This window comes from Lynx rufus, unplaced genomic scaffold, assembly GCF_022079265.1.
Source record: "Lynx rufus isolate CCGP_SWC_20201006 ecotype Redwood Valley unplaced genomic scaffold, mLynRuf1.p SCAF_2, whole genome shotgun sequence".
NCBI lineage: Eukaryota > Metazoa > Chordata > Mammalia > Carnivora > Felidae > Lynx > Lynx rufus.
Window position 1 is genome coordinate 127089829 of NW_025814834.1, and position 26497 is coordinate 127116325.

At 37.4% G+C, this 26497-nt stretch overlaps 1 protein-coding gene across 2 annotated transcripts in view; it reads right to left on the reverse strand.

Annotated features, from left to right (window-relative positions):
* Nucleotides 1-320: 320 nt before the first annotated feature.
* The window catches only part of RAP1A (RAP1A, member of RAS oncogene family), a 63700-nt gene continuing 37523 nt past the window's right edge, over nucleotides 321-26497 (reverse strand). Inside the window, exons 2-8 of one of the 2 annotated variants that reach the window (XM_047085809.1) lie at nucleotides 20783-20813; nucleotides 16406-16474; nucleotides 13474-13530; nucleotides 11020-11160; nucleotides 9264-9407; nucleotides 4396-4511; nucleotides 321-1017 (exon numbers count right to left, since the gene is read on the reverse strand). In XM_047085809.1, the coding sequence (XP_046941765.1) occupies nucleotides 4425-4511; nucleotides 9264-9407; nucleotides 11020-11160; nucleotides 13474-13530; nucleotides 16406-16474; nucleotides 20783-20813 (529 nt within the window). In that variant the 3' untranslated portion in view covers nucleotides 321-1017; nucleotides 4396-4424. Of the gene's footprint in view, nucleotides 1018-4395; nucleotides 4512-9263; nucleotides 9408-11019; nucleotides 11161-13473; nucleotides 13531-16405; nucleotides 16475-20729; nucleotides 20814-26497 lie in introns of those variants that run through there. The other variant, XM_047085808.1, reaches the window with a different exon arrangement.

A 26497-nucleotide genomic window follows, 5' to 3' on the forward strand; every position in this document is an offset into this window, starting at 1 on the left:
CCTGATACAGTATTAAACTTATTTTTACATATAAAAATAATACACAGTGGGATATTTTATTCAATAAGATACAATCTTTAAGATCAAGAGAGAATATACAAAACTATTCTATGTAGTCTGATGTGATTTGCTGTATAGTAGGAATAAATACATCTGGAACAGAAAGTGTGATGTCTGTTCTTAGAGAAACCAGCAATTACTGAGGGGTTTAAAGCCAAGTGGTGTGCAGGTACCAGGCATAAAAGCACATTGAAACAATGTGACCATTATAAAATAAAAGTCTTAAATCTATAAACAATAACAAAAACACACAAACCAAATGAAAATGTACTAAAATTTAATCATCCATAAAAGCTGTAATTTAATCTGACAGTAAAACACAAGAAGCAATATTAGAGTTGGTTTAGTATATTATATATTTTAGCTTTGAAAGCCATAGAAATCAGTTATCCCAGTTTTTTTTCCTATAAAAGACCCATTTTTCCAAAGCATTATGCACAAACAATTTTAATTAGAATATAATGACAGAATGATATTTCATAATTTTTTAAATATAAAATGAAGTCAATGACTCAAAAAGTTATCTGCTGCAATGAGTTTGAGGGGAAATTTCATAATCTATATCATTACAGATATAAAGTATAATGGTTCAACTTTTTAGTGCTTGACAGGGAGGAATCATGATAAAAAGGTCAATATGAAATCATCTGATTATAGTAGCAATATCTAACATTTGAAATGCATCCATGCTCTTTTGTATAATCATATTAGAGTCAAGTATATTTATTTTCACATCTGTTATAACTGCTATTGCAAAGGAGAAATACTATTGTCTTATTTTCCAAGAGATATACACAGAGCAATTTTTTTTCTCCAGGGAGTTTGTGCAAACCAATACAAGATTTAAATTCTTCACATAATATATAAAACAGGAGAAGCCTCTTCATCAGATTTAATTTTTGAAGGTCTGGAATGCTGGCACTTCCCAATTAGGCAACAGTTCTTCATTCCTGTAATCTAGAACATCGAATAGATAGAGATATACATATATATACACACATATATATGTATACATATACACATACATACATACACATATGTATATACATATGTATATGTATATATACATACATATACGAATATACATATACATACGTATACATACACACATACATATATATACGTATATGTGTATATATACGTATATATATGTATATGAATCTCTTGAGGTCAGAAAATGGTAGTGAACGAGCAGATATTTAATAATATACAAAGAAACAGACTTTGGCTGATTGTTACTTGACAAATTATACTAAACAGCTACAGTAACAGGGCTATTTTAAACTCCCTTTAAAAATGTTTAAAAAATAGTTTGATTGCTTTCACAATCTGACAGTCCTGTCTGTAAAGCAGAAAACAGTGATTACTTTATTTCTATCCCATTATCATCTTATTTTTAAAAGTTCCTTTTCCAAAAAGGAAATGACACCTGTACATAAAAATTTTTTAACCATTTCAGTACTATAGAATATTAGGATTACCACTTCTTTTTTTTTTAAGTTTATTTATTCTGAGAGAGAGAGAGAGAGAGGGAGGGAGGGAAGGAGGGAGATAATGAATAGGGGAGGGACAGAGAGGAAGAGACAGAATCCCAAGCAGTCCCCACACTGACAGCACAGAGCCCGACACGGGGCTTGAACTCATGAACTGTGAGATCATGACCTGAGCCGAGGTCAAGAGTCAGACGCTTAACCGACTGAGCCACCCAGTCGCCCAGGACCACCACCTCTAATACTGGACAGAAGAGAGGACACAGAAAGAGCTGATCCCCGTGTGCAAAGGTGGAAGACTCAACGTTAGTGGTACTGCTCAGTAGAAAAAAATTAGGTTAAAGAAAGAATTTCCTGAAAATGAATTTCTTCTCTCCTAGTCTTTAAAAATGGGACATATTGAAAAGAGATTAACATGCTTCAATACAATCTTGCTTAAAGGGTAAAGCCAGATAAACTGCCCTCAACATTCATGTACTCTTACTAAACATATATAGAACTACTTAAACGTACCCCCAACCTTTGTACTTTTTAAATGAGATCAACATGGCACTTCCAGTCTATAACCACTCTGTGATTTCTTTGCTCTGCAAAGTATTCCGATCACTAAAGAAATGACTTGTTATTTGTTATTATCCAACACCCACAGAGATCTCAGGTGACTTATTGAATATATTGTTAAGCTGAATTATATATCAAAGCCTAAGAATTTATGCAACAGGATGAAAGTCTTGTTTCCAGATCTAGACCAAGATCTCTCGTCTAAGGTAAAACACAACATATGAAGGAATTTTCACAACAGGCCAGGAGACGGCACCTCTTCCCTTAAACGTAAGCTAAAAGAGATTTTCTGAGAACTGGAAATTAAACTAGGGTCAGCTAAGGTAATGGCATCAACAAGACAGCCAACTACAAGAGAGTTAAAGAATATAGATCAGAACAGGAACTGGAGTCCTCTTTTTCCTACCTGTGTACCCTTACCCAAACACACACACCAGCAAATTTTAAAATAATCACCTTCAGGGAGCTAATGATTTATAGTTATTGAATCAAGATTTCACTAAGAGCCTAAAGCAAACATTCGACCAGAAGCTATCTTTCCCAAATCCAAGTACCAAAGGCAAACCCCTGCTGTTTCCTCCTTTCTGCCCATTTTCCTCTACCTTCATTTAAGAAGGGGATACAATTACTCAGTTGTTTCCCTGAAGAGAATGATTCAACCAAGTCTCTGAGGAAGCACGTGTTAGTTAATCTGGTGCTCTGAAAGAGGTAATCTGCTCAATGGACCCAAGAGACTTACAAAACAGTGTAACCAACTCTCAAGTGGGAACAGCAGACTTTCCTCTAACCTGACAAAATTAGTAATAGGCACATAACCAGCATTAAATTACATCATAAATCCACTTCATGAAAATATTCTTTTATGGTATGGTTTAAAGAGTTCATGAAGACAAAGCAGAAACTGTTCAGGGGATTTAATATAGAGAAAAAAACCCCAAATGGTCCCACAGGGCCTGGTTTCTCAATTGGTAGGCAGCTTCAATGCTGCCACTAATTTCTCTCCAATGGTTTCACTTAATGGAAACTTAAGTGGTACTTACTACTTAGAAGCCTACAGACAAAACATTTCAAAGAAGTCAACCTATACCTATAAAGAAATGACTACCACAACATACTACCACGTATCTAGTGGAACGGCTTGAGTTAAAAGACTGACAATATCAAATTTGGGGAGGATATGGAACTCATAAACTGCTACTAGACGCGTAAACTGGTACAACTACTTTGAAAACCTTTTTAGAAGTTATCTACTAAAACTATCAGTTATATGGTATTAGACTGGCCATTTCATTCATATACACACACACACACACACACACACACACACACACACACACACAAACACACCAAACAGAAATGATGCACATGTGAATAAAGACTCATGCAAAAATGCACAGAATTACCCATATTGGTTCTTGAAAAGAACCCAAATGTCCATTAGTAGCAGAATATATAAATATATTGCTAGTACAGTTACATGATAAAAATGAACTACTGCCATATGCAACAAGGATAATTCCCGAAAACATATTTTTAGTAAAAGTAGACATAATACTGGCTTTTCTAAATGTTAAGTTCAAAGAGACGCAAAACTATGATGTTAGGAATCAGGGTAGGGGTTACATTGGATAGGAATGACTTTTTTTTTTTTTAACATTTACTTATTTTTGAGAGACAGAGAGAGAGCACATGAGCGGAGGAGGGGCAGAGAGAGAGAAGGAGACACAGAATCTGAAGCAGGCTCCAGGCTCTGAGCAAGCTGTGAGCACAGAGCCTGATGCGGGGCTCGAACCCACAAACCGTGAGATCATGACTTGAGCCGAAGTCGGATGCTCAACCGACAGAGCCACCCAAGCGCCCCATGGTAGGAATGACCATTATTGATACACACAGGGGTGTTCACTTTGAAATAATTAATCAAATATGCACTTCAGCAATTTGTTTCAGAATGAACCATGTTCCACTTTAATGTGGCATGAATTTAGGAGTGACCCTGGATGGCATTCTATTCATTCAAACACTATTTTTTGAATTCCCATTCTGTACCTGGCACTGGGGACACAGTGGTGAACAAAACATACATGGTCCTTGCCCTCTGACAGCTTCTTCTCACAGGGAGAAAGACAGATTATCAACAGATGAAGAGATCTACGAGCTATAGGTCCCATTTACAAGTTACAGAAACTGGAAATACCCTAACAGGTGGAACAGGAAGTGGTTTGGGTTGGGGAAAGCCCAAAATAAGAGCATGAGAAAGGCATCTGTTCTGCTTTTGGTACCTTACCTGGCTCAGAGCTGCTGCTTACTGTGGGTCTAAAGCAGCAGACATGATTTCTTTTTAGGCTTCTTCTTTTCCACTGGTGTTTTTCTATTTATCTGTCTGACCAGGTCATAAAATATCTAAATAGAAACAAGAAAAAAAGTCTTATTCAACAAACATTTGAGATCTTGCTCACAAAACAATCCTGGTTCTGTTAGATGTTATTTTGCTCTTGGATCTCTGTTTGCTGCTTTGTTTTTAATGGCAGGTTTCTTAGAGGCCCCAGGTGACCTCAGGGTAAAGCAGGACTCACCAATTTACCATAAGGGAAATACATGTACTCTAAGACATTCAATATCAACCTAAGAAAAAAAAATTAGTTGTGAAAAATATGGTAGTGAAGTTAAATTCTTCATGGAATCTTCTATGCTTCAAAACATATTAAGGGAATAGTTAATGCTCAACTTGAATCTTCACATTTACTTTAGGGTTAGAAAACTTCAAATTCACACTAAGTTGCAAGAATAATACCAAGGACTGGTGTATATTCTTTACTCGGATGCACCAATGACATTTTGTCATGTGTACTTTATCATTTCTCTCTAGACATATTCTCTCTTATTTTCTACACCATTTGAGAGCACTCTGCATACAATGGGTCCTTAAATGGGTGAGTATGTACCTCCTAAAAACAAGGATATTCTTATATAGCCATGTAGGTATCATGCTTACTACATTTAAGCACGGATATGTTACTCTGTATCATCTACACTGCAGATCCCAATCTTATCAGTTATCCCAATAATGTCTTTTAGAGTACTTCCTTCTCCTCACCACCGCAGATGGATCCATCATCGGATCACATACTACATGTCATTTTAATCTTTTAAAATCAGTTCTTCAGCCTTCGTCTCTCATGACATTGTTATTTCTGAAAACTGATGGCTAGTAACTTTATAGAATTTCAGTTTGGGTTTGTCTGATGTTTCCTCATAATTAGATTCATGTTATAGATTTTGGGCTGTAATAGGACAAAAGAGATAATGTGTTCCTCTCAGGATATCATACGTAAAAAAGCACATGGTTTTCATTTGCCGCTTTTTGGTGATGTTAATTTTGGCTAAAGTGAAAAATAAAAAAAGTGTGACCACAATTTGAAGTGACAAATACATCTTCATTAAAACATTTCTATTAATACATCTTTTGGGTTCATTCTGGATGAAAAATGCAAGGCATCAAAGACAAAAATACAACAGTACTTATTTCACAGAAGCAGACTATTTTAATTCTGATGTATTTCTATGTTTCATAGTGCTAAGTATGCCAAAGTGTTGGAACAATTAAACAAATCAGCTGAATTTGGTTCTTTGCTATGAAATGCAAATACTCACTAATGACCTGGAATAGAAGCAAATACCGCAGAATCGCCTTACTATTACTGATTTGTGATAAATAGTGCTTGGTAGAAGTGTATCAAAAGGTCCTACCTTTTAGGGGCATTATAGGGACAAATGACACAATCTGAATATGCACTGAACATGGGCTGTGTGAATAACAATTTTCTTGATTTTAATAATTGTGTTGTGGTTGTGTAAGAAAATGTCTTTGATCTAAGAGTACAGACACTAACATACTTAGCAGTAAAGAAGTGTGATATATAAACACTGACAAAATGTTAACTGGTGAATCTGGAGGAAGAGTAAACAGAAATTCTTATTGTTCTTACATATTTTCAATAAATTTTAAAATATTTTTTAAATCATTGGTTTCCATTTCTTTCAGATGGTGCTCAGATAAAACAATTTCTATTTACTTTTTAAAATGGTCCTCAGATTAGAAGACTAAATCGTTAAAAAGAAAAAAAAAAACACTACTCAGTGATTTATCACAAAGCTGTAAGTGATTCGTTTATATTTTTTTCTTTCTGCTTTATCCTCCCCACTCCCATCTTCTTCAAACCATTTAACTTCTCTATTATCTTATTTCTAAGAAAGTTAAAAACACAGGATATATGGACAAAATGGCAGTTTGTTTCACAACTCTGAAACCCTTTAAAAACCTAATGTGGAAAAGCCACAAACAGGTTCTCCTTTGTTCCCTAGCCTCAATGAAGAAGCTGTAAAATAAAAAATAAGTAAATGGATAAACTAAAATAGTCGAAGAATCAAAACCACACGTTTGTTCATGCCAGCAGTTCTGGGTGTCTGGGACTACACTGACTGATTTTGTAATAATATCCTCAACAACTTTGGCAAACACTGCCCACCTCACAGCCACGGCTGGTTATGTGATGAAGGCAAGTGCAAACTATAGTTAAGTATTTGGTTAGATATGCTCAGGGTCCTCAGCCTAGGTTCTGCCCCATTTCTCTGAACTACAGAAAAATCTAAAGGGAACACAGAGGAGTTCCTCAAACCCTCTGTCATTCTCAGTTGGGATGTCTTAATGTATTTCAAGATTATTATTCCAGCCTCAGCAAAGAACAATTAATTAAATCTTGATTAAGACTGATGTGATTCTGGTATTGCTATGTCCTAGTTCCAGAACATACCAAAAATGGTGTGGATAAGAGTTAAAACATACATATATTCTGATGTAGGTATCAGAGAATCAGAGGGCTACTTAGCCAAGCAGTATGTCCCCATGTGATTTCAAATTTTTAAGTCCAACAGAAATCACTCATATATTTACAAAGCATTAGCTGTCGGAGGATAGCTGTTTCTATCAAAGGAACTCTGTAGCTGGATTATCAGGCTATAAAGAGAGAGACATTAAAAGAAACTCAAACATTATACTCTAGCATGAAATTTGTATGTCCCTCAAAAGAGTTAAGATCCTTAAAATAGCTAATCTATTCCATTTTGTTTTACTGCTTCCATTTTTGTCTAATAAAGCCTCACGTCGAGGGCTGACTGGAACAAGACTGTCCTGAAAAAGGACCTCTGCTGCACTGGAAACTGCACCCAGAGAGAGGTGCAGCAAGCGGCACGGGGGTTCCCACAAACATGGATGCTTAAAAGGTAAGGAACACCTCCTGTCTGCTGTGCTCACTGGACCCTGGCCCAACCCAGCCCCAGCTGAGCCCTATGAACTTGGTGGGTAGGTACCAGTGAGAGCGAGAACAGGGACAGCAAGGAGCCAGATCTCTAAGACCAATCATCCTGCAGATGGTGACCCTGCTCTACTGTTTCCCTATCCAAGCTCATGCATCAATCCTAATGCTTTTTATCTCAAAGTGCTTTTTTTGAGAAAAAACTGCACTAAAACTTAAAATTTTATGAGCCACATTTTTCAAAATAACATCTGTGAAGCTGTAATTCCACAACAGAGAAAGTTGAAGCTAAAGCATATCATACTTCCTTTTTGTTTACTTGGCAGTGAAAAAGAAATGACAGGTGAAGATCTCACTAGGACTTGTTCTCCACTAGGAGGTAAATTTTAGGGCAGGAACAGTGTCTGGATGACTACTACCCCAATGCCTAACATACTGCCAGACACAGAGGCACACAATAAATGAAATTTATCAATTCTTATGTGCTTATAAAAATTGGTTTTACCTGTAAGAGCAAGCTTTGACATTCTTGGTTATTTGAAAACAGGATTTGCAGCAAGCTTAATTTTTTTGCCTGTCAGATGTTGAAAGTAACTCAGTCATTTTAAAACTCAGACAACAGTGGGGCGCCTGGGTGGCTCAATCGAGTGTCTTACTTCAGCTCGGGTCATGATCTCCCGGTACGTGAGTTTGGGCCCCGCATAGGGCTCTCTGCTGTCAGCACAGAGCCCGTTTCAGATCCTCTGTCAATGTCCCCCCCACCCCTCCCCCTGCTTGCACTCTCCCTCTCAAAATAAATAAATATTAAAAAAAAACTCAGACAGTAGTCCACAACTATAATAATATTAAGTCAACGAAAAGTGACCTACAGAAGCAAAGGCCAGAGAGGAATAGCAAACGCACAGGATGCGGATAACCTAATGCACTCTCAACTCTCACCCATATTGTAAATGAACTGAATTCTGCCTGATTGCCTGTGATGCCACAAATGACCAGCAAACTGGCAAGTGAAGACTTTTGCACTACTGTGGAAGAAAGAAGCCTACTCTGGTTTTTGTTTTTGTTTTTTTAAAAAAGCTTATGTTAAAACTAACAGATGCAAAGACAATCTCTTAAATTTTGGTTGGTTAGTGGGGGCAGGTGGACCTGGGCTGATCTTTTAGGGATCCAGTAGGGTATTGGATTTACACCCAGGCAGGCGGGTGTACTTGTTAAGCATTCCTGTCACAGCTATGTTCTCAAGATAGTGGAAAGCTTGAGTCATGGACAAAAAAAGCCTTGTGCACCTGCTGTATCAGGCCTCAATGACTGGGTGAACTACAGTTCCATATCCATGCCCCCAAAACCTCCTTTTGAGTCAGAAACCAAAGGAAAGCAGGACTCAAAACACCCAACTCTGTGATATCCATGAGGTAATAACTGTATAAGTTGATAAGCTCAATAACTACTTTGATTTTTGTATTTTCCTACTTGACTTTACAACCTCTTCACACACATGTGCATAGGTAACTGTTACAATACAAGGGTAATATGACACTTCTCACCTACCGCCTTCTGGCATATCATTCAGAAGCTTAGTGGGACTTTAAACACATTGTTTAACTTAAACTTTCTCTATGCCGATAAGGTAAACATAAGTGTCCTCATTAGTCATCAAAGTGATGTTATGCAAGTGAAGGAATATGGTTTCTAGCAATTACCTAGAGTTCTGTATACACTGACAGAATCAAGACTGCTTAGAACAAAATTTTTTCTTCAAAAAACTTGGTTTTGGCTGTTAACTTAAAAGAAAGGTAACTAAAAAGGCACTTGTTTGTGCTGCCTAGCAGATGTAGGTTACCTCATTAACGTTGATCTTTGACTTTGCAGAAGATTCTAAAAAGGCACAGTTACACCACTGTCTTGCTAAATTCTGACCCTGTTCTTTGCCAACTACTCGCTCATCTTCCAGGTCACATTTATTGCCAACCAAAATCATTGGAACCTGTGGGAAGGACAAAACATAATATGAGCACTAGCATACTTGTTACTCTTCTAAGTAAGCAACTACCTGTCACCAATTGAAATGGATTTATTAGGATCGTAAGCTTCACCAAGTACTTAAAGAAATAATATGTACTGTACGCGTATTGAGGGAAAGAAGGTAGATGGAGGGAGAAGAGACAGAAAAAATATGGAAGAGATCCTACTATGCTCACTTGCTAAATTATTTTAAGGCTATAATCGCAACAGTGTCATGTGGATTACCACTAATAGCTGAATTCCAAGTACAAAAATCTGAAGGGAAAGGCAGCTCCTGCAATACAGAGAAGAATGTCTCCACTGGTCCTAAGCGTGGTTTAAGTGCTTCACCTCACAGGTCCAACGAACACCAGAAGTAGTGGCAAGACAACCCAAGCAACAGGTTCTACTTCTGTATCTGACATCCAGATTTGAAGACCAGTTTAGGTGAGATGTTAAAAAAGGACAAACAATAAAAATACAGCCACGAAGCAGCTATGCCTTCCCTTTCTCCCCATGCCAGAAATGCTGTCCCAACTGCCAATTAAACAAGTCGCTAACAAACTGTGCAACGTCCTTAGATAAAAGGTGGCCACAGAACAAAGTCATCTGTGAGGTGATGGACACTACACCCAAGAAAGGACTGAAGGCACACGTGGATCTTGTGTCCCAAACAGACAATCATCACAAGTCAGGCGAAACATACTAGACCTACAGCTCCATCTTTTTCAGTTATTACACGGAATAAAGAGGTTCACATTACCCGAGTTCAGTGATTTGCATGTAATTGCCTACAAAAACAGAAGTCTCTTCGATAAATTAGTCATGGCAAAGAAGAGAACTATTCATTAGGTTACGGTTGGTAATGAGTCATATGGTAGAAATCCCTTCTGCCTACAGTATTACCCAAAGTTGAGGTCCTGAGCAGGTGCTTATGTTCCCATTAATAATGAGAGAGAACACAGGAAAACAGAAAGAAAGGTACACATGAAATTTTATATCCCAATTTAGACAACTGAAAAGGAACTCTCTGTAGTTCAAAACTGAGGTAAACATGTAAAGTATGTATTTCATCTTTGCAAAAAGGTACAACAGCAATGATGCCATTCATCAAATAAGAATTCTATAACAAAAATAAAATGTACAAAATATAAAAATGCAGCTAATGAAAATCCTCAACATAATTCAAAGGAAAACACTGTAAGTAAAAACTACCAACAGAATTTTAGAAATGGAACATACCACTATGGTTCTCACTAATGTTCTCTGAACACTGTTTCTGACATAACTACCACCTTTCAAAGCTCAACTCGAGTCCCCCACTTCTTCTACCAAGTATTCTGATTCCTCTTCCTTGCCTACTGCATTTATTAACACACAGCACAATGAGCACTTTACCATACATGCCCTGCTTTTCTAACTATCTTAGCATATAATTTACAAGTAAATTTAGAAAGTTGTAAAAATTTTCTGATCACAGGGACTCTTTTAGGTATGTGGTAGATACCCTCCAAATCCTCTTAACAGAAAAACAGACACTTTTTATTTGGCCACAGAGAAAGAGCAGTATGTCTTATAGAGAGAAATATACTTACATCTTCTGTGTCCTTAACCCGTAAAATCTGTTCCCTCAGGTCCTGTAAGTCATTAAACGTGGACTGAGCTGTGATAGAATATACTAGTGCAAACCCTTGGCCATTCTTCATATACAAATCCCTCATTGCTGTAAATTGCTCCTATAATAAAAAAAAGTGCAATTATAAATATGATTTCTTGAGTGAATACTAGAACAATTTATATCAGAATAATCACAAAAGTGAGCTACTGAATTTCTTCCTACACGTTATCATGATAGGAAACCTAAGACCTATTTTACAGTTTCTAGAAACTGAGGTGAATGTTCTTGTTCCCTACTTACATGACTAGAAACCATGACAATGAACTGAAGAATCAGAAGGGAGATCTTAAACCACTTTAACACGGTTTTTCTGTCATTTAGAAAACTGTATGTAGGTCCCTTTTACATATAGATCCTAATTAAATTATTTTGATGCTACTAAAGATGACCTCCAAGAAGTATTGCTAGAAAAGAGAAGTCCCAAGTACTGAATCCTTAGGGTCTCCAATACTAAGGGGTTGGGAGATGAAGACGAATCAGGAAAAGAGACTCAGGACTAACCAACGAGAAAGGGAGAAAGCTAACCAAGTGTTGCTTCCTGGAAGCCAAACGAATACAATTTGTACAGAGGATAGTGATCAACTGAGTCAGAGGTTGCTGAAAAGTCCAAGGGAGCTGAGGATACATGCAGAGGGCGGATCATGAATAATGACAGTCCACCACAGACTTGAATCGATGTGAAAAGGGGGTTAGGATATGAGGATGATCAAAGATGATGGGATAAACGTACTGCAGGTTCCAGGGAAGTTGAAGGTATAAAAGGAAGTGAGAAGGAGAAACAAGAGGTGGTGAGTGGAGAGAGGGATGCTTGAAAATAAGATGAAGGCTGTATCACAGTTATTGGTAATCACATAGTTTAGGGAAGACCACGGGCGTGAATAGCTGAAGCAGCACGGAGATCAAGACACTAATAGACCAGTGCACCTGGGTGGCTCCGTGGGTTGAAAAAAAGGAAAGAAAAGACACTGATAGGCCAAGGGAAATGGATCATCTATAATGCCATATAGATTCTATTTGGATACTAAAATCACCAAGAATTCTAACTGAAGCAGCGATGGAGAGAGTGAGCCAAAATCTTCAAGGAGTAAGGAGTAATCTGGGACACGATTAATGAACATCAACTACTTTCCAAGCTTCATGCAAGGCCCTGGGGACACAGACAACTAAGATACTGGAGAAAGATATCTCCGGTAAAGAGCTTCTTAATTTGGACAAGAGGAAGAAAACAGAATCCTCGCACACTTGTGGAGGTGATGAATGGGGTAAGTATTCTTTAACTTTTGGGGTGTCTGGGAACACAGGGGAATGACTGCTGATTCAGAAGCTAAGGAAACTGGGGAGATGGAATTACAAAGGGGGAGACAGTGAGTCAGCAGATCTAAGAAAGATGTAGTTCTAATGATCCCAAGCTTTCTCCTGGAATCAAGACCCATTTTCCCACAAAAGAATGGAGACATACAGTTTAATTAGTATTACAACTGCTCCAGCCTACTTACATGCTTTTCCTAATGACATGAAACTTTATCATCTACGAAATTGTTTGGAAAATTTGTGCTAAATTTTAAACAACTTATAACATTTAAGAATAGCATCCATTTTAAAGCTTAGAATTGCCTAACAGGAAAAGTCTATATATATGTATATGGAGAAAAAAAAAAATCGCTTAATGTGTGCATTATTTTGTGGCAGTATAACAGGAAATCATCAGTAATTAATAACAAAATTATACAGGAGATGACAAAGGAAGGCAATGAAAATAAAAGCAAATTCTTGGAGCTCATACTATATAATAGGCATTGTGCCAAGTGATTTATAATCATTATCTCATTTGATCATTATAAGCATGCTATGATATACTAATGTCATTATACAATACTCATTTAAAGAGGAGAAAAATGAGGCTCAAAATAATCCTGAAGATTTTTGTCAGATTTTCTGTCACCAGCCCCTTGGAATGTTAAAATGCTAATAAAAAAGCAAAAACAATTCTGATAAAAAATAGTGACTATGGTGCCAAGAGACAGATTCCTACCTTAGGTAGGAATGAACCCAGAGAAATACCTACCTTAATTACAATTCTGGATTTAAAATATCTTTTGTTAAAAGCAGTAATAGGATAATCTTTACCTCCATATAGGGAGAAGATACCCAACACACACATTTGGGAGGTAAACCTGACATACAATTTGAGAGTGATACGTGGGTATTAAGTACATGTTGGAAGCAGTTGTAAGAAAATCTAAGAAGCCCTACCTTTAGGTAATTTCTTCTTAATCAGAGTAATTACTTTTACTTTACTCAGAGGAACTATTCAGATGACAAAATCTGTTCACTAACTAAAATTTATCAAAAAAAGAGAAAACATCCTTACTGTTCCTGCTGTGTCCAGGATCTCAAGCATACACTGTTGGCAATCTACTTCAACTTGCTGTTGGAGAAGGGAGGAAAAATGAAAAGTATTATCAAATCAAAATGTCAGTCTGTTTTCCTGCCACCTCTTCACTCCAAGTACCTATTAACAACTACAAAGCCTTTCTCCAGGAGTTTGCTATACTGGTTGAGACTTAACTTAGTGGAATAAAGAGCAGGAGGTCTCAAGCATGTTCTATTAATACTACAGAAGCAGGACCGCTAATGCTGAGTTTAGATAGTTTCTGACCACTGTAAACTGAGTAATGATTTTTGTTACTATTAGAAGGCAATGGTTATATTCTCTGTTTAAGAAAAATTACAATAGGTACAGTTCTGACAGAAATAAAAATGTATAAAAATATGTATATTTATATGATCTTTGAAGAAAAAGTATTAAATAGCTCAAAATACAGATAAGATTTTAGAGTAAAGAAAATTCAGCCAACTTACCATGTTCAAGTTGCTAAAGTTATACTAAAATATACCCTAAATTTAATACATTGGAAAATTTTAATTTAAGAGATAAGGAGAGGGGTACCTAAGTGGTCAGTCAGTTAAGACTCTTGATTTTGGCTTAGGTTATGATCTCACAGTTCGTGAGACAGAGCCCCATGTCGGGCCTGCTTGGGATTCTCTCTCCCTCTCTCTCTGCCCCTCCCCCACTCATGCTCTCTCAAACTAAACTTAAAAAAAAAAAAAAAAGAGGTAAGGGGAAAACAGAGGTGCTAAAAAGAGTAACACTGAACTCATATAGTCCTCAAGACTTTAAGAAAAAGGTACTTCTTTGGAAAAGCTGTGTGCATTAGGTGAAATTTTATATACTGAGTTGTATTTCCCCAGTGTTTTATAACCTAAAAGAAGGTTGGACTAAAGACAGCAGGAACTATCAACTGTGCAGAAAATTTTTAATCAAGAAAGGATTAAAAAAAGTGTTAAATCTTCAGAACTCTAGGTACAGATCTGTTTGTAGTTACAACGTTAGACGGCAACTTGTTTGGGGGAAATTTTAGTATTGCAACACTATCTTCTAAACATGAACGTATTAACCTAAGGCCTATTTTAAATGCTTCTGTGTCAGATCAGGGGTTGATGAGAAGCACCGCTTGGTGCTACAAACTCACTGTCCTACCACTAAACAGGACTAATGTGGCATAATCGGCATCATCAGTAAATGGGCATGCTCAATGAATAATGAATGAGGTCTGCAGTTTCTCAAGGTATCTAGAACACAAGTTTATTTCCAACTTGCAGATAATGAAACTGCTCTGGCCAGTATGGCTGGATGAGCTTACTTAATTTAACAAAACTTGTAACACTATTAAAGGTAAATTCTATAACATCTAACAACTCAATCCTTTCCAATTTGTTGAAAGGTACGTTTAATTCCCTGCCTCCCTCCTTAACATACTTGGGAAATAAAGTTATGAAAATTACCCACAATTCTAGTCTTAGAATGAAATAAAATAGTATTTTTTGTCAAGACTATTTTTTTTCCTTTTAAATAATCTTTATGTTTTAGAACTTGGGCTTTAGGTGCAAAACAAAACTGAGCAGAAAGTACAGTGTTTCCATATACCCTTCTTCTTGCTCCTCACTGGCCTCTCCTACCATCAGCCTCCCACACCAGAGTGGTACATTTGTTAAAATCAATGGACCTACATACAGACATCATTATCATGCAAAGTCCACAGTTTATGTTATGGTTTTACTCTTGGTGTTGTACATTCTACGGGTTGGGAAAATGTGCAATGACGTGTACCCACCATTACAGTATCATACAGAATCCTGTATCTAATTTTTGCTAAAGATGAAATATCTTTAAAAGTTACTATAAAACTAAACAAAAATAAAAACATTCAGTCACTGGATAATTTCAAGCACAAAAGTGATCTTAATTTTAGTTCACAAAAAAAAGTTGTCAAAAATATACCTATATTCTTATGCAATTTTGCTACGTTAAAAAAAACCCCGGGGCTCCTGGGTGGGTTCGTTGGTTGAACATCTGTCTCCTGATTTTGGCTCAGGTCATGATTTCACAGATCATGGGATTAAACCCAGCACTGGGCTCTGTGCTGACATCACAGAGCCTGCTTGGAATTCTCTCTCTCTCTCTGCCCCTCCCCTGCCTGCATGCATGCATTCTCTCTCTCTCAAAAAAACATTTAAACAAAATAATTAAAGGGGTGCCTGGGTGGCTCAGTTGGTTAAGCGTCCAACTTCAGCTCAGGTCACGATCTCGAGGTCCATGAGTTCGAGCCCCGCACTGGGCTCTGGGCTGATGGCTCAGAGCCTGGAGCCTGCTTCCAATTCTGTGTCTCCCTCTCTCTCTGCCCCTCCCCCATTCATGCTCTGTCTCTCTCTGTCTCAAAAATAAATAAACGTTAAAAAAAATAAATAAATAATAATTAAAAAAAAAACAAAAACAGGAAAATGTGCACACTAAAGAACACCTTACTCACCAGTAATCAAACACGGAGCTTTCTGTAGCTAAGTAGTATTCTATGAGAAATAGTCTGTCTTGGAGAAACTTTTATTTATTTTTAATTTTTTTTAACGTTTATTCATTTTTGAGAGAGGGAGAAAGAGACAGAGAGTGAGCAGGGAAGGGGCAGAGAGAGAGGGGACACAGAATCCAAAGGAGGCTCCAGGCTCTGAGCTGTCAGCACAGGTTTGGGGCTCAAACCTACAAACTGCAAGATCATGACCTGAGCCAAAGTCAGACGCTCAACCAACTGAGTCACCCAGGCGCCCCTTGGTGAAATTTTTAAAACCAGATACAGAACATCTGTATCACTTCTCAAAAACTATTTTTAAAAACCAGTTCTGTGGATCAAGTTTTAAAGCCCTAAGGAACTATTTGTAAGCATGCATATACAAGTTTCACATTTTACCTTTCTGTAGGAATCTTCTATCGTTGGGTCATATTTTTCAACAAAAATTCCCTGAACAAACTGAACTGTCTAGAAAAAAAAAGCAGAGAAAAGTTAAGAACTTAAAAGAAAAATCAACTACTCTTGAATGCTACTTACACCCTTACAAAGTGGCAAAGATTAAATGAAATTATGTGAAAATTCTGGGTAAACACGCAGATGTAAAGTCTCACTATTTTCTAACACAAGGATACATCCACAACCAAGAGGGCACATTATGAAGGGAGGTGTTCATATCAAAAGCCGTCAGCAAGGCTGCTGCCATCTCATGTTGTGAAACTATATTAAGTTTCAAAATACAATGAAGATACAAATAAGAAGGACATACCTCCTAATTTATGAAACAATGAAAATTAACCAGTATTTAAGCTAATATTCCTTCACATTATCTATAGTAACTTTTATCTCATGCCCTTAAAGCAATGAGACAAAAGGGTCTAAATTTTTAAGAACCTTAAAACAGTTTCTCTAATTGTGGAGGAAAGAGAAAAAGAAATTTACAGGCACTGAATTTATTAAATTCACAGTCTCATTCGAATTTCACGTTCTCCCCAGAAGTAGTTATTTTTCCCGTTTGCCAGCTGAGATTCAAATATACAATCTTCCTGATTCCAAACACTTCCTTTTTTCATTGGAAACACTTCCTGCTCATCTTTTTCAGATTTTCTACTTCTCTAAGATTCCTGTAAACACAGACTTATGAAATGAGGTATTTTATCATGTGGTAAATAAAAAGTACAGAAGATGCCTGTGAAATACTGCCTGGACAGATTTAAAACTGGGTCTGGTATATTGTTGCCTAAAAGTAAGGAAGGGTAAGAATATGGCCTGAGGTCACCTACACTTAATTATGCACTAGTGTAGCTTGAGCTAAACAGATGAACCAAAATACAGTGAACTTCAAACTTCTTTCTCCTAAGCTCTTGTTCTTCAAAAGAGACTCAGGACAGAATTACACCACATCTTTTATTATTTTTATCAAGGATTTAATCACCTCATCCTCTTAGTACTACATATAATTCAAATACGGAAAACTTCCTAAATCCTTTATTCTAGAACAGAGGTTCTCAAAATATGGTCTAGAGCAGATGATTAGAAAAAAAGTATCTCATAATACCATGACATACTCTCCTTGTCTCATAAATTTACAGTGGAGTTTTCCCATGGGTATGTAACATATGCTATAGCAAGACACTGGATGCAGAAGCAGGTATGAGAACCCAAGTGCTTTCTATAAGCCGTTGTCAGACACTTGCAAAAATGAGAAACAGTCTCACAGGTTTCGTGTCCTTCTTGTTGAAGCAATCCTTCATCATTGCTCTGAATCTCATCCTCTCAGTTCTCAGGGACAGCTCATTCATCCATACCGACTTCTATTCTATTCCTGTAGTTTTTCTACTGAACCCTCCTCTTCCTTCCTTACCTACTGGCCTTTCTGGGTTAAAATAAAAAACGGAGACCAGCCTTGAAAATTCCCTAAGCAGATAATAACCAGTTGGGTCATACAAACAAAGCTTAATTTAGTTTATTTAGCGAAGCTAAATTGACCTAGGGATCATTTCTTGCTTATGCCTCTGGAAATCAAAGGCGAAACTTACACTGTTTCCCAAGGTGGGTATGAGGTAACCACTAACCAATTTTCAGTCATTGAAGAAAATTCTAACACTATAACCAGTCACTGTGAAGAATAAACAGCCACTGCTTTCTCACACAATAAGCTGCTTTATAACAATATACCGTCAGCCTCATTCAGTGTTCTGGTTTGAAGGTGTCTGGTATGGAAACTGTCTTTCTGGTGTGTGCACAATAAACTAATTACTACTTCTATGATTCATTAATTTTACTTCTGTTATTTCTGAACTTTTGACACCTGTGACAATGATTCCCTTCCTCTCCTGTGCTATTATTTTCCTTTCCACATAAGCTTATGGCCTCCGGCACACAATTTGCTCTACCATCTCCTACCCTGAAATAAATATTCCCCTGAACTCCATGACCCCTCTAGCTTCACTCCCCCCCACCCCCGACCCCTTTCTCTGTTCCCTCTCATCATCAAACTTTTTCAACTATCTATAATGGTGATTCTATTTCTTCAGCTCTCATGTACTCTTCAACCCACCTCAGGACGCTTACAGCACCATAACCTTACTGAAGTTGATTTCACGAAGCCCAGCTACCTCCATATTCCTTTATTGTCTCCTTCCTCTACTTGACTTCTGAGCAGTCAGGTAGAGATCCACTCTTTACATTTAAGTATAACATACACTCTTCTCTGCTAGATCCTTCAATTCTACCTACTCTTTAAAGGTTGAGAGGTACTCAGAGTTCAGTACTGAGCTCTTTCTTTCTCTAGTCTCTCCCTAGACAATCTCATTTATTCCTATGGATTTTTATTTTTGATCATTTTATTTATTTTTGAAAAGGTAATTCATGAACATAGGACGAAATACAAAAGACACAACAGAGTAGGCAGTGGTGGCCAACCCTACCTACCTTCCTTTGTTCTCAATTATACAATTCCACTCCCAAGTAACCAGTGTGTCATCTGTAAGCTTATTTTACCTCGCAGGGATAGTCTGTGCATTTTATACTATCTTCCCCCTCACCCGTTTTTTTTTTTTTTTATAAACACAAACGGTAGTCTACACTGCTTGCTACCTTATTTACCCCTAAATAATACATCTTGCATATCACTACCTATCAGTATATACAGACCCGTTGCGTTCTTTTTAATAGCTCTGTATTATTCTACTCAAAACATTAGTATTAAAAGCTTATTTAACCAGCCCATACTGGTAGGCATTTAGGTGGTTTCCAAACTCTTGCCACTATAAAGAATGTTACTGTGGACATCCTTGACCATGCTATTTTGTACATATGAACTTATATGTGAAATCTAAAGAGACTTGCTGAATTGAAAGTTCTACACATTTAAATTAGATATCCTCATTCACCTCAGAGGTACTAATTTACATTGCTAAGAGTAACGTAATTCTCATGAAATTAAATACTGTTGATATATTCATGGCACCCCAAATCCTATCACAAGTCTCTCCTTTAAGCTATTATCTTGAGGACCCAATTTCTTATGTGATGTATTTACTTTAGCATCTCACATATCAAATGTGACATGACTGCTGATTTTCACTCTCAGATCTGCTCATTCTCCAGTGTTTCCCTTCTACTTAAAGGATCCATCCATAAAATTAGTAGCTCAACTGGAACTATGGTAGTCATCCTCAACAGCTCCTTCTCTCCTAGTCCTCACATCAAACCAGCACTAAGTTATTTAATTCTCAAAACATCTACTTTTCTCTTCTTCACTGCCATGGCCCCAATGTAAGCTCCCACAAACATTAATCTGGGGTTTGGCATTAACTCCCAACTGGTCTCCTTGTGTCCACTCGGCCTCTCTTCTAAGTCACTCCACACATAGCAAAGTACTCTCTTTAAAACGTATATCCAATTCTGTCAATAACCCCTTCCCTCTCGTCCAAAAAAATAAAACTAACTTTCAATGGCTTCTCACTGTCATTAGGAATAAGTTTCAAGCTCTTACATGGTCTTCAAATCATGGTCTGGCCCCTGCTTCTCACCTCAATTCCCTCTACTTTCCTTCCAGTTCACTCCTGCCTCAGCAATTATGACCTTAGTTATTCAAATGCTAATTTAAGTTCATTTGTCATGGGGTCTCTCTTAACAGTCTGTACTTTTCTTTCAAAGTATCTCTCACAATTATAAGGTAGTTCTTTGTTTAATTGTGTATTTCTTATATCTCCTCCACTATATGATAAGCTCTGAGGGATTGTGACTGTTTTTGTTCACGGTTGTAACCCTGGCATCTGACATCATATAAGCTCAATATTTACTAAATAAATACAGCATGTATACAAAAAATACCTTTTGTTTCACTTAAGTCTGGGCTGAGGGTTAGGTAGGTAGGACTTATTCCACTGGTATCTGAAATAATTAGTCTCCCCTACTGGAATGTAAGTTCCTTAAAAAATGAGAATGACCTTATTCCTCTTTGAATCCCAATCACTAGTGCTCGGCATATGGTAGGTAGTCAATAAATATTGGGTAAGTGAAAGAATGAGTGAGCCACTAGTTTACAACTACACATCTGTGGTTGCTGAATGAATCCCCGGCCCCTATGAGACAGATACTAGGCATATAAAAAATACTGTCACCTTTTCTCATTAGTGACTAAAAGTTTTAAGGCAAGCAAATATCAATGTTCTTCCTATACTATGCTAATTAAGTTAGAGTTAGGTGGCTAACTTACCAGAGCAGACTTCCCCACGCCTCCTGAACCAAGGACCACTAGCTTGTACTCACGCATGATGTGGTCTGTTTAAATACTGACAATCTGGAAAAAAGACAAAAACCACAAAGATCAATAAACATGCTAAGAATAGCCTTAGAATGTACAAATGTTACATGAAATAATATGGTATTTTGGATTTTGTTTGCTTTTTCCCTTAAGGTCATCAGGCGGAAGACAGGCTACATAGCAAAACCATGAAGATTCTAACCTAAGTTTGTAATGACTACTACCAGGCATTTTAATTCATTAAAGATCATCTTTGACTAGGCACAAGTCATTCAAGTCTGTTCATGTTACTTCCAAGAGTAATCAGAAAATAAGGTGATTAAAACTAGTAGTTGTCTTATAATTACAATCATGAACCCAATTCTTTACAAAGCTATTGTTTAAATGACGTAACATACTTTTTTGAAAAGTTCACTCATGAGCTTTAATGTATATGCTATTTAATTTGCTTAAAATATACAGTAATTCATATACTATTTTGTTCATTATTCTATTACAGCTGAACCATGTAAAATGTTACCTTGAAAATACTTAGGATATGAAAGAGTATTGTTGATGAAATTGTTAAAATTTTATAGGTAGGTATTAGCAATATACTCCATAAGACACGAATTGCTAGAAAAAAAAGAAAAGAAATACAAACTTTTTTTTTTATCTCCAGTTATGCTAAAAGGTAAAAGGGCAGGAAAGAATTTCCAATGGCCATGATGGAGTAAGTATGAATGGACTTTCCATCCCCTTGTCAACAGCTAAAACAACAGACAAAATACATGAAACAACTGTTTTTTGGATGTTTGACAATAAGCAGTATAGGACTGTGATTTCTAAGAGATGGGACAAGATAAAGTAAGACCTACATCTGTCTTGGCTTTCTGCTTGAAGGCACTTTTCAGACTGTGGTACAGGGAGGAAGAACTCAAGCAGAGACCAGAAAGTATATCAAAAAGAGGGAGACAGGTACAAAAAATTCTAGGAATCTGCAAAGGGCTTCACTTGAGTCTCTGGCCAAACACTAATCACAGCATGCAGGATGAAACTCCATGAGGTAAAGGCAAAGAATAAACAGGGATTTAAAAGCTGAACCACAGTGCTAAGAAAGACTGAAGTTCTGATCAGAAAAGTTCTCCCATGGGGTGCCTGGGTGGCTTAGTCAGTTAAGCATCTGACTTCAGCTCAGGTCATGATCTCACTGTCTGTGAGTTCGAGCCCCACGTCGGGCTCTGTGCTGACAGCTCAGAGCCTGGACCCTGCTTCAGATTCTGTGTCTCCCTCTCTCTCTCTCTGCCCCTCCCCTGCTCGTGCTCTCTCAAAAATAAATAAAACTTGAAAAAAAAATTTTTTTTAAAGTTCTCCTTGTTGAAAAACAGGCAATTCACTTGAAATCCCAGCAGATTTGTAGACTTCTTGAGAAGCTATGCAAGACAAAAGAAAATGGAGTATCTTTAAAATGCTTAAAGAGGGGCGCCTGGGTGGCGCAGTCGGTTAAGCGTCCGACTTCAGCCAGGTCACGATCTCGCGGTCCGTGAGTTCGAGCCCCGCGTCGGGCTCTGGGCTGATGGCTCAGAGCCTGGAGCCTGTTTCCGATTCTGTGTCTCCCTCTCTCTCTGCCCCTCCCCCGTTCATGCTCTGTCTCTCTCTGTCCCAAAAATAAATAAACGTTGAAAAAAAAAAATTAAAAAAAAAATGCTTAAAGAAAAAATGGTCAACCCAGAATGCTAAATACAATGAATCTATTCTTCCAAAATGAAAGTGAAATAAAGCTTTTTTTTTTTTTTCAAATAGATAGGAAGGAAGGAAGGAAAGAAGGATGGAAAGAAAGCAGGATGGGAGGGAGGGAGACAAAGTAAACAAAAGAAGTAAAGAAGGAGGAAAAGCAAGGGGAAAATGTTCACCAGTACACACTTATAAAAAGCAAAGGAAGTTCTTCAGGTGGAAGAAAATGATAACAGGTGGAAGATTGGATCTACATAAAGGAATGAAGATTACTAAAGGAATAAAAAGTACCAGAAATGGTGAGAGTAAATCTACAAGACTTTTTCGACCACTTAAAGGAAAACTAATAACAATGTACTACAAGGTTTTGCAACACATGTGGAAGTAAAAAGTATTAACAATAATAGCACAAAAAGGGAAGGGGACTAGAAGTATATTGTTCAAGGTTCTTACAGTATATGTGGAGTAGTATAATACTATTTGAAGATAAACTGTCATATGTTAAAAGATGCATACTTAGTCTAAAACCTAGAGCAGCCGGGGTGGGGGAGGGGGTTCTGATTCATTCAAAACACAGCAGAAAAGAATACAAACAAGCAAAAAGAACAAAGATGAGACAAATATACAACCTACAGAACAATACAATTAAAAGGCAACCGCATAAATGTAAATCATCTATTCCAATATTCCAACATTCCAATTCAAAGTCAAGAAAGCAAGGCCTAACCATATGTTATCTTCAAGAAAGAAACTTTAGGGGCACCTGGGTGGCTCAGTGGGTTAAGCACCTGACTCTTGATTTCTGCTCAGGTCATGATCTCATGGTTTATAAGATAGGCCACTCGCGGGTACATGGAGACTCTTGGGATTCTCGCTCTCTCTGCCTCCCTCTGCCCCTGGCCTATGTAGGCACTTTCTAACAATCAATCAATCAATATTTTAAAAAAGAAACTTTAAAGATACACAGAAAGTTAAAAGTAATATTTATTGGTGACAAAGTCATAGTTGCTGCTGAAATTACTACTGTGGTTTGCTGCCTGCATTCAAAATAGAAACAAATACTCAATTTCATTTCAGAAGTTATGAAAAATAAAGATTTTTTTTCCTATGCAAATGTTGGAGGCCCTAGATTATAAATCCTTATCTACTCTAAACAGCATTTTTGGTTACTCTAATCAAACTTACACTTTTTTGTTTCACATCTTTTTAATACACTTTTACTTTCTTAAGAGCTTTCATTTATATGGATTCTCAGGAATAGATGTTAGATTTTTTCAAATATTTCTTCTGCACCTATTGGTATTATACAGTTTTTCTTTTTCTTCTACTGATACATCTGCTCTTTCCACTTCTATTCAACACTGTTCTAAGCTACAAATAGTAGGGTCTAGACTATGGAAAAGGAATAAAGAAAATTGTCTTTATCCACAGATAACATGATCCTGTGCAGAATATACAAAAAAGCTACCAGACTAATAAGTGAATGTAGCAAGATTTCAGGATAAAAGGTTGAGACAAAAAATAATAACTATCATATGTCTACATACAGGCAAAGAATTGAAAAATGTAATTTTAAAAATACCATCTAAAATAGCATCCAATAAGACATAAAATACTCAAGAGATGAATTTAACAGAATATGTGTAAGGCTTATACACTGAAACTACAAAACATGGCTCAGAGAAATTAAGGACATAGTAATCAGAGAGACATGCCATATTATATTAAGATGTGTCCATATTACTGTTAACATGTCAATTCTCTCCAAGTTGGATCTACAGATTCAGTGCAAGCACAATCAGCAGGTTTCTTTTTTGTAAAAATTGGTAAGATGACTATAACCTTTTTTTTGAAAATGTTAACAGAACAGTTAACAGAGATGGAGAAGAAAAAAAAGTCTTACACTACCTGATTTTAAGACATAATCCAAAACTACAGTAATAAAGATACTATTATATTGGCATAAGACAACCAGATCAGTGGCACTAAATTAAACCCAGACATAAAACCGCATATACATATTCTGTTCATTTTTGATAAAGGGACTGTAGTACTCATCCTTCAAGATACCCCCCCACACACACAATGATCCTGGCCTCTTGGTATTCATAACCAGAACTGTTCCCTCTCAGTATTCATATCCTTTTGTGTAGTTTCCTCCTAAGACTGGTTTTCCAACCAAGAGAATATGGCAGCAGTGACCATATGTGATTTCCAAGATTAGCTCCTCATCCATCAACAAGATGGATGAATCTTAAAAACACCCTCAACAAGGGGCACCTGGGTGGCTCAGTCGGTTAAGTGCCCGACTTCAGCTCAGGTCATGCTCTCCTAGTTCGAGTCCCGCGTGGTGCTCTCTGCTGTCAGCATGGAGCCCACGTCTGATCCTCTGTCCCCATCTCTCTCTGCCCTTCCCTGGCTTGTGCTCTCTCCCGAGCATGTGCTCAAAAATAAATAAACATTAAAAAAATAAAATACACAATCGGCAAAATACACAAAAGGCACTGCAGCTTGTACCATGGTCTCTGGCATCATTTGCTCCAAGGGAAGCCATTCACCAAGTCATGAGGACACTTAACTAGCCCTGCAGAGAGGCCCAACTGGAGAGGAACTGAGGATCCCTACCAACAGCTAGCACAATTTACCAAACGTGTAAGTGAGCCACCTTCAGAAGTATATCTTACAGTTTTAGCCAAGTCTTACTTATTAATTCAGAGGATTGCAGTCTCATGATACCATGAATCAGAACCTTACAGTCAAGCCACTCTGAAACACCTTAGATCCACAGAAACTAAGATAATAAATGACTATTGTTGGTTTAATCCCAGTAAGATCTGTGTTAAACTGTTACACAGGAATAGATCACTTAATATAGGGGCAAAAGTAATTCAGTATGTAAGAGATAGTCTTTCGAGTAAGTCAAGTCAGAAAAATATGAATGTCAACTCTTACCTTTGTTCATAATTACCCAAATCTAGAAACAACCGAAATATCCATCAAGAAGTGAATGGATAAATTATGGTATATCCAATCAATGGAATACTACTACTATTCAGTAATAAAAAGATTCAACAAGATGGATATGAATCTTTTTTTTTAATGTTTATTTATTTATTTATTTTTTTATTTAAAAAAAATTTTTTTTTAACGTTTATTTATTTTTGAGACCGAGAGAGACAGAGCATGAACGGGGGAGGGGCAGAGAGAGAGGGAGAACCAGAATCGGAAGCAGGCTCCAGGCTCTGAGCCATCAGCCCAGAGCCCAACGCGGGGCTCGAACTCACGGACCGCGAGATCGTGACCTGAGCTGAAGTCGGACGCTTAACCGACTGAGCCACCCAGGTGCCCCAATGTTTATTTATTTTTGAGAGACAGAGAGAGCACGAGGGGGTAGGGGTGCAGAGAGACAGGGAGACACAGTATCTGAAGCAGACTCCAGGCTCTGAGGTATCAGCACAGAGCCTGACGTGGGGCTCGAACTCACGCACCATGAAATCATGACCTGAGCCAAAGTCAGAGCCCGACACGGGGCTTGAACCCACGAAATGTGAGATCATGACCTGAGCCAAAGTCGGAGCTCAACCAACTGAGCCACCCAGGTGCCCCGAAAAAAACCATTTTATTACATGTAAATTATAGCTCAATAGAATTAATTTAAGAAAATCCAATGAGGAAAAAAGGAATATTTCTCAGAATGCCAGTTACATACATAGTTTTATAAACAATGTGTTTCCCAATGTGATAGTATTAAGAAGTGGGGCTTTTGGGAGGTAATTAGGATTAGATGAGGTCATAAGGGCATAGCCCTCACAACTGGATTAGTGTCCTTATGAGTCCCACGAGTTTGCTTCTCTTTGCTCTCCACCAAGTGAAGATACAGACAGCCATCTGAAAGTTAGGAAACAGGTCCTCAGACACCTGATCTCTCAGTGCCTTGCTTGGTCTTGGATTTCCAAGCCTCCAGAACTATGAGAAATACATTTCTGGTCTAAGCCACCCAGTCCAAG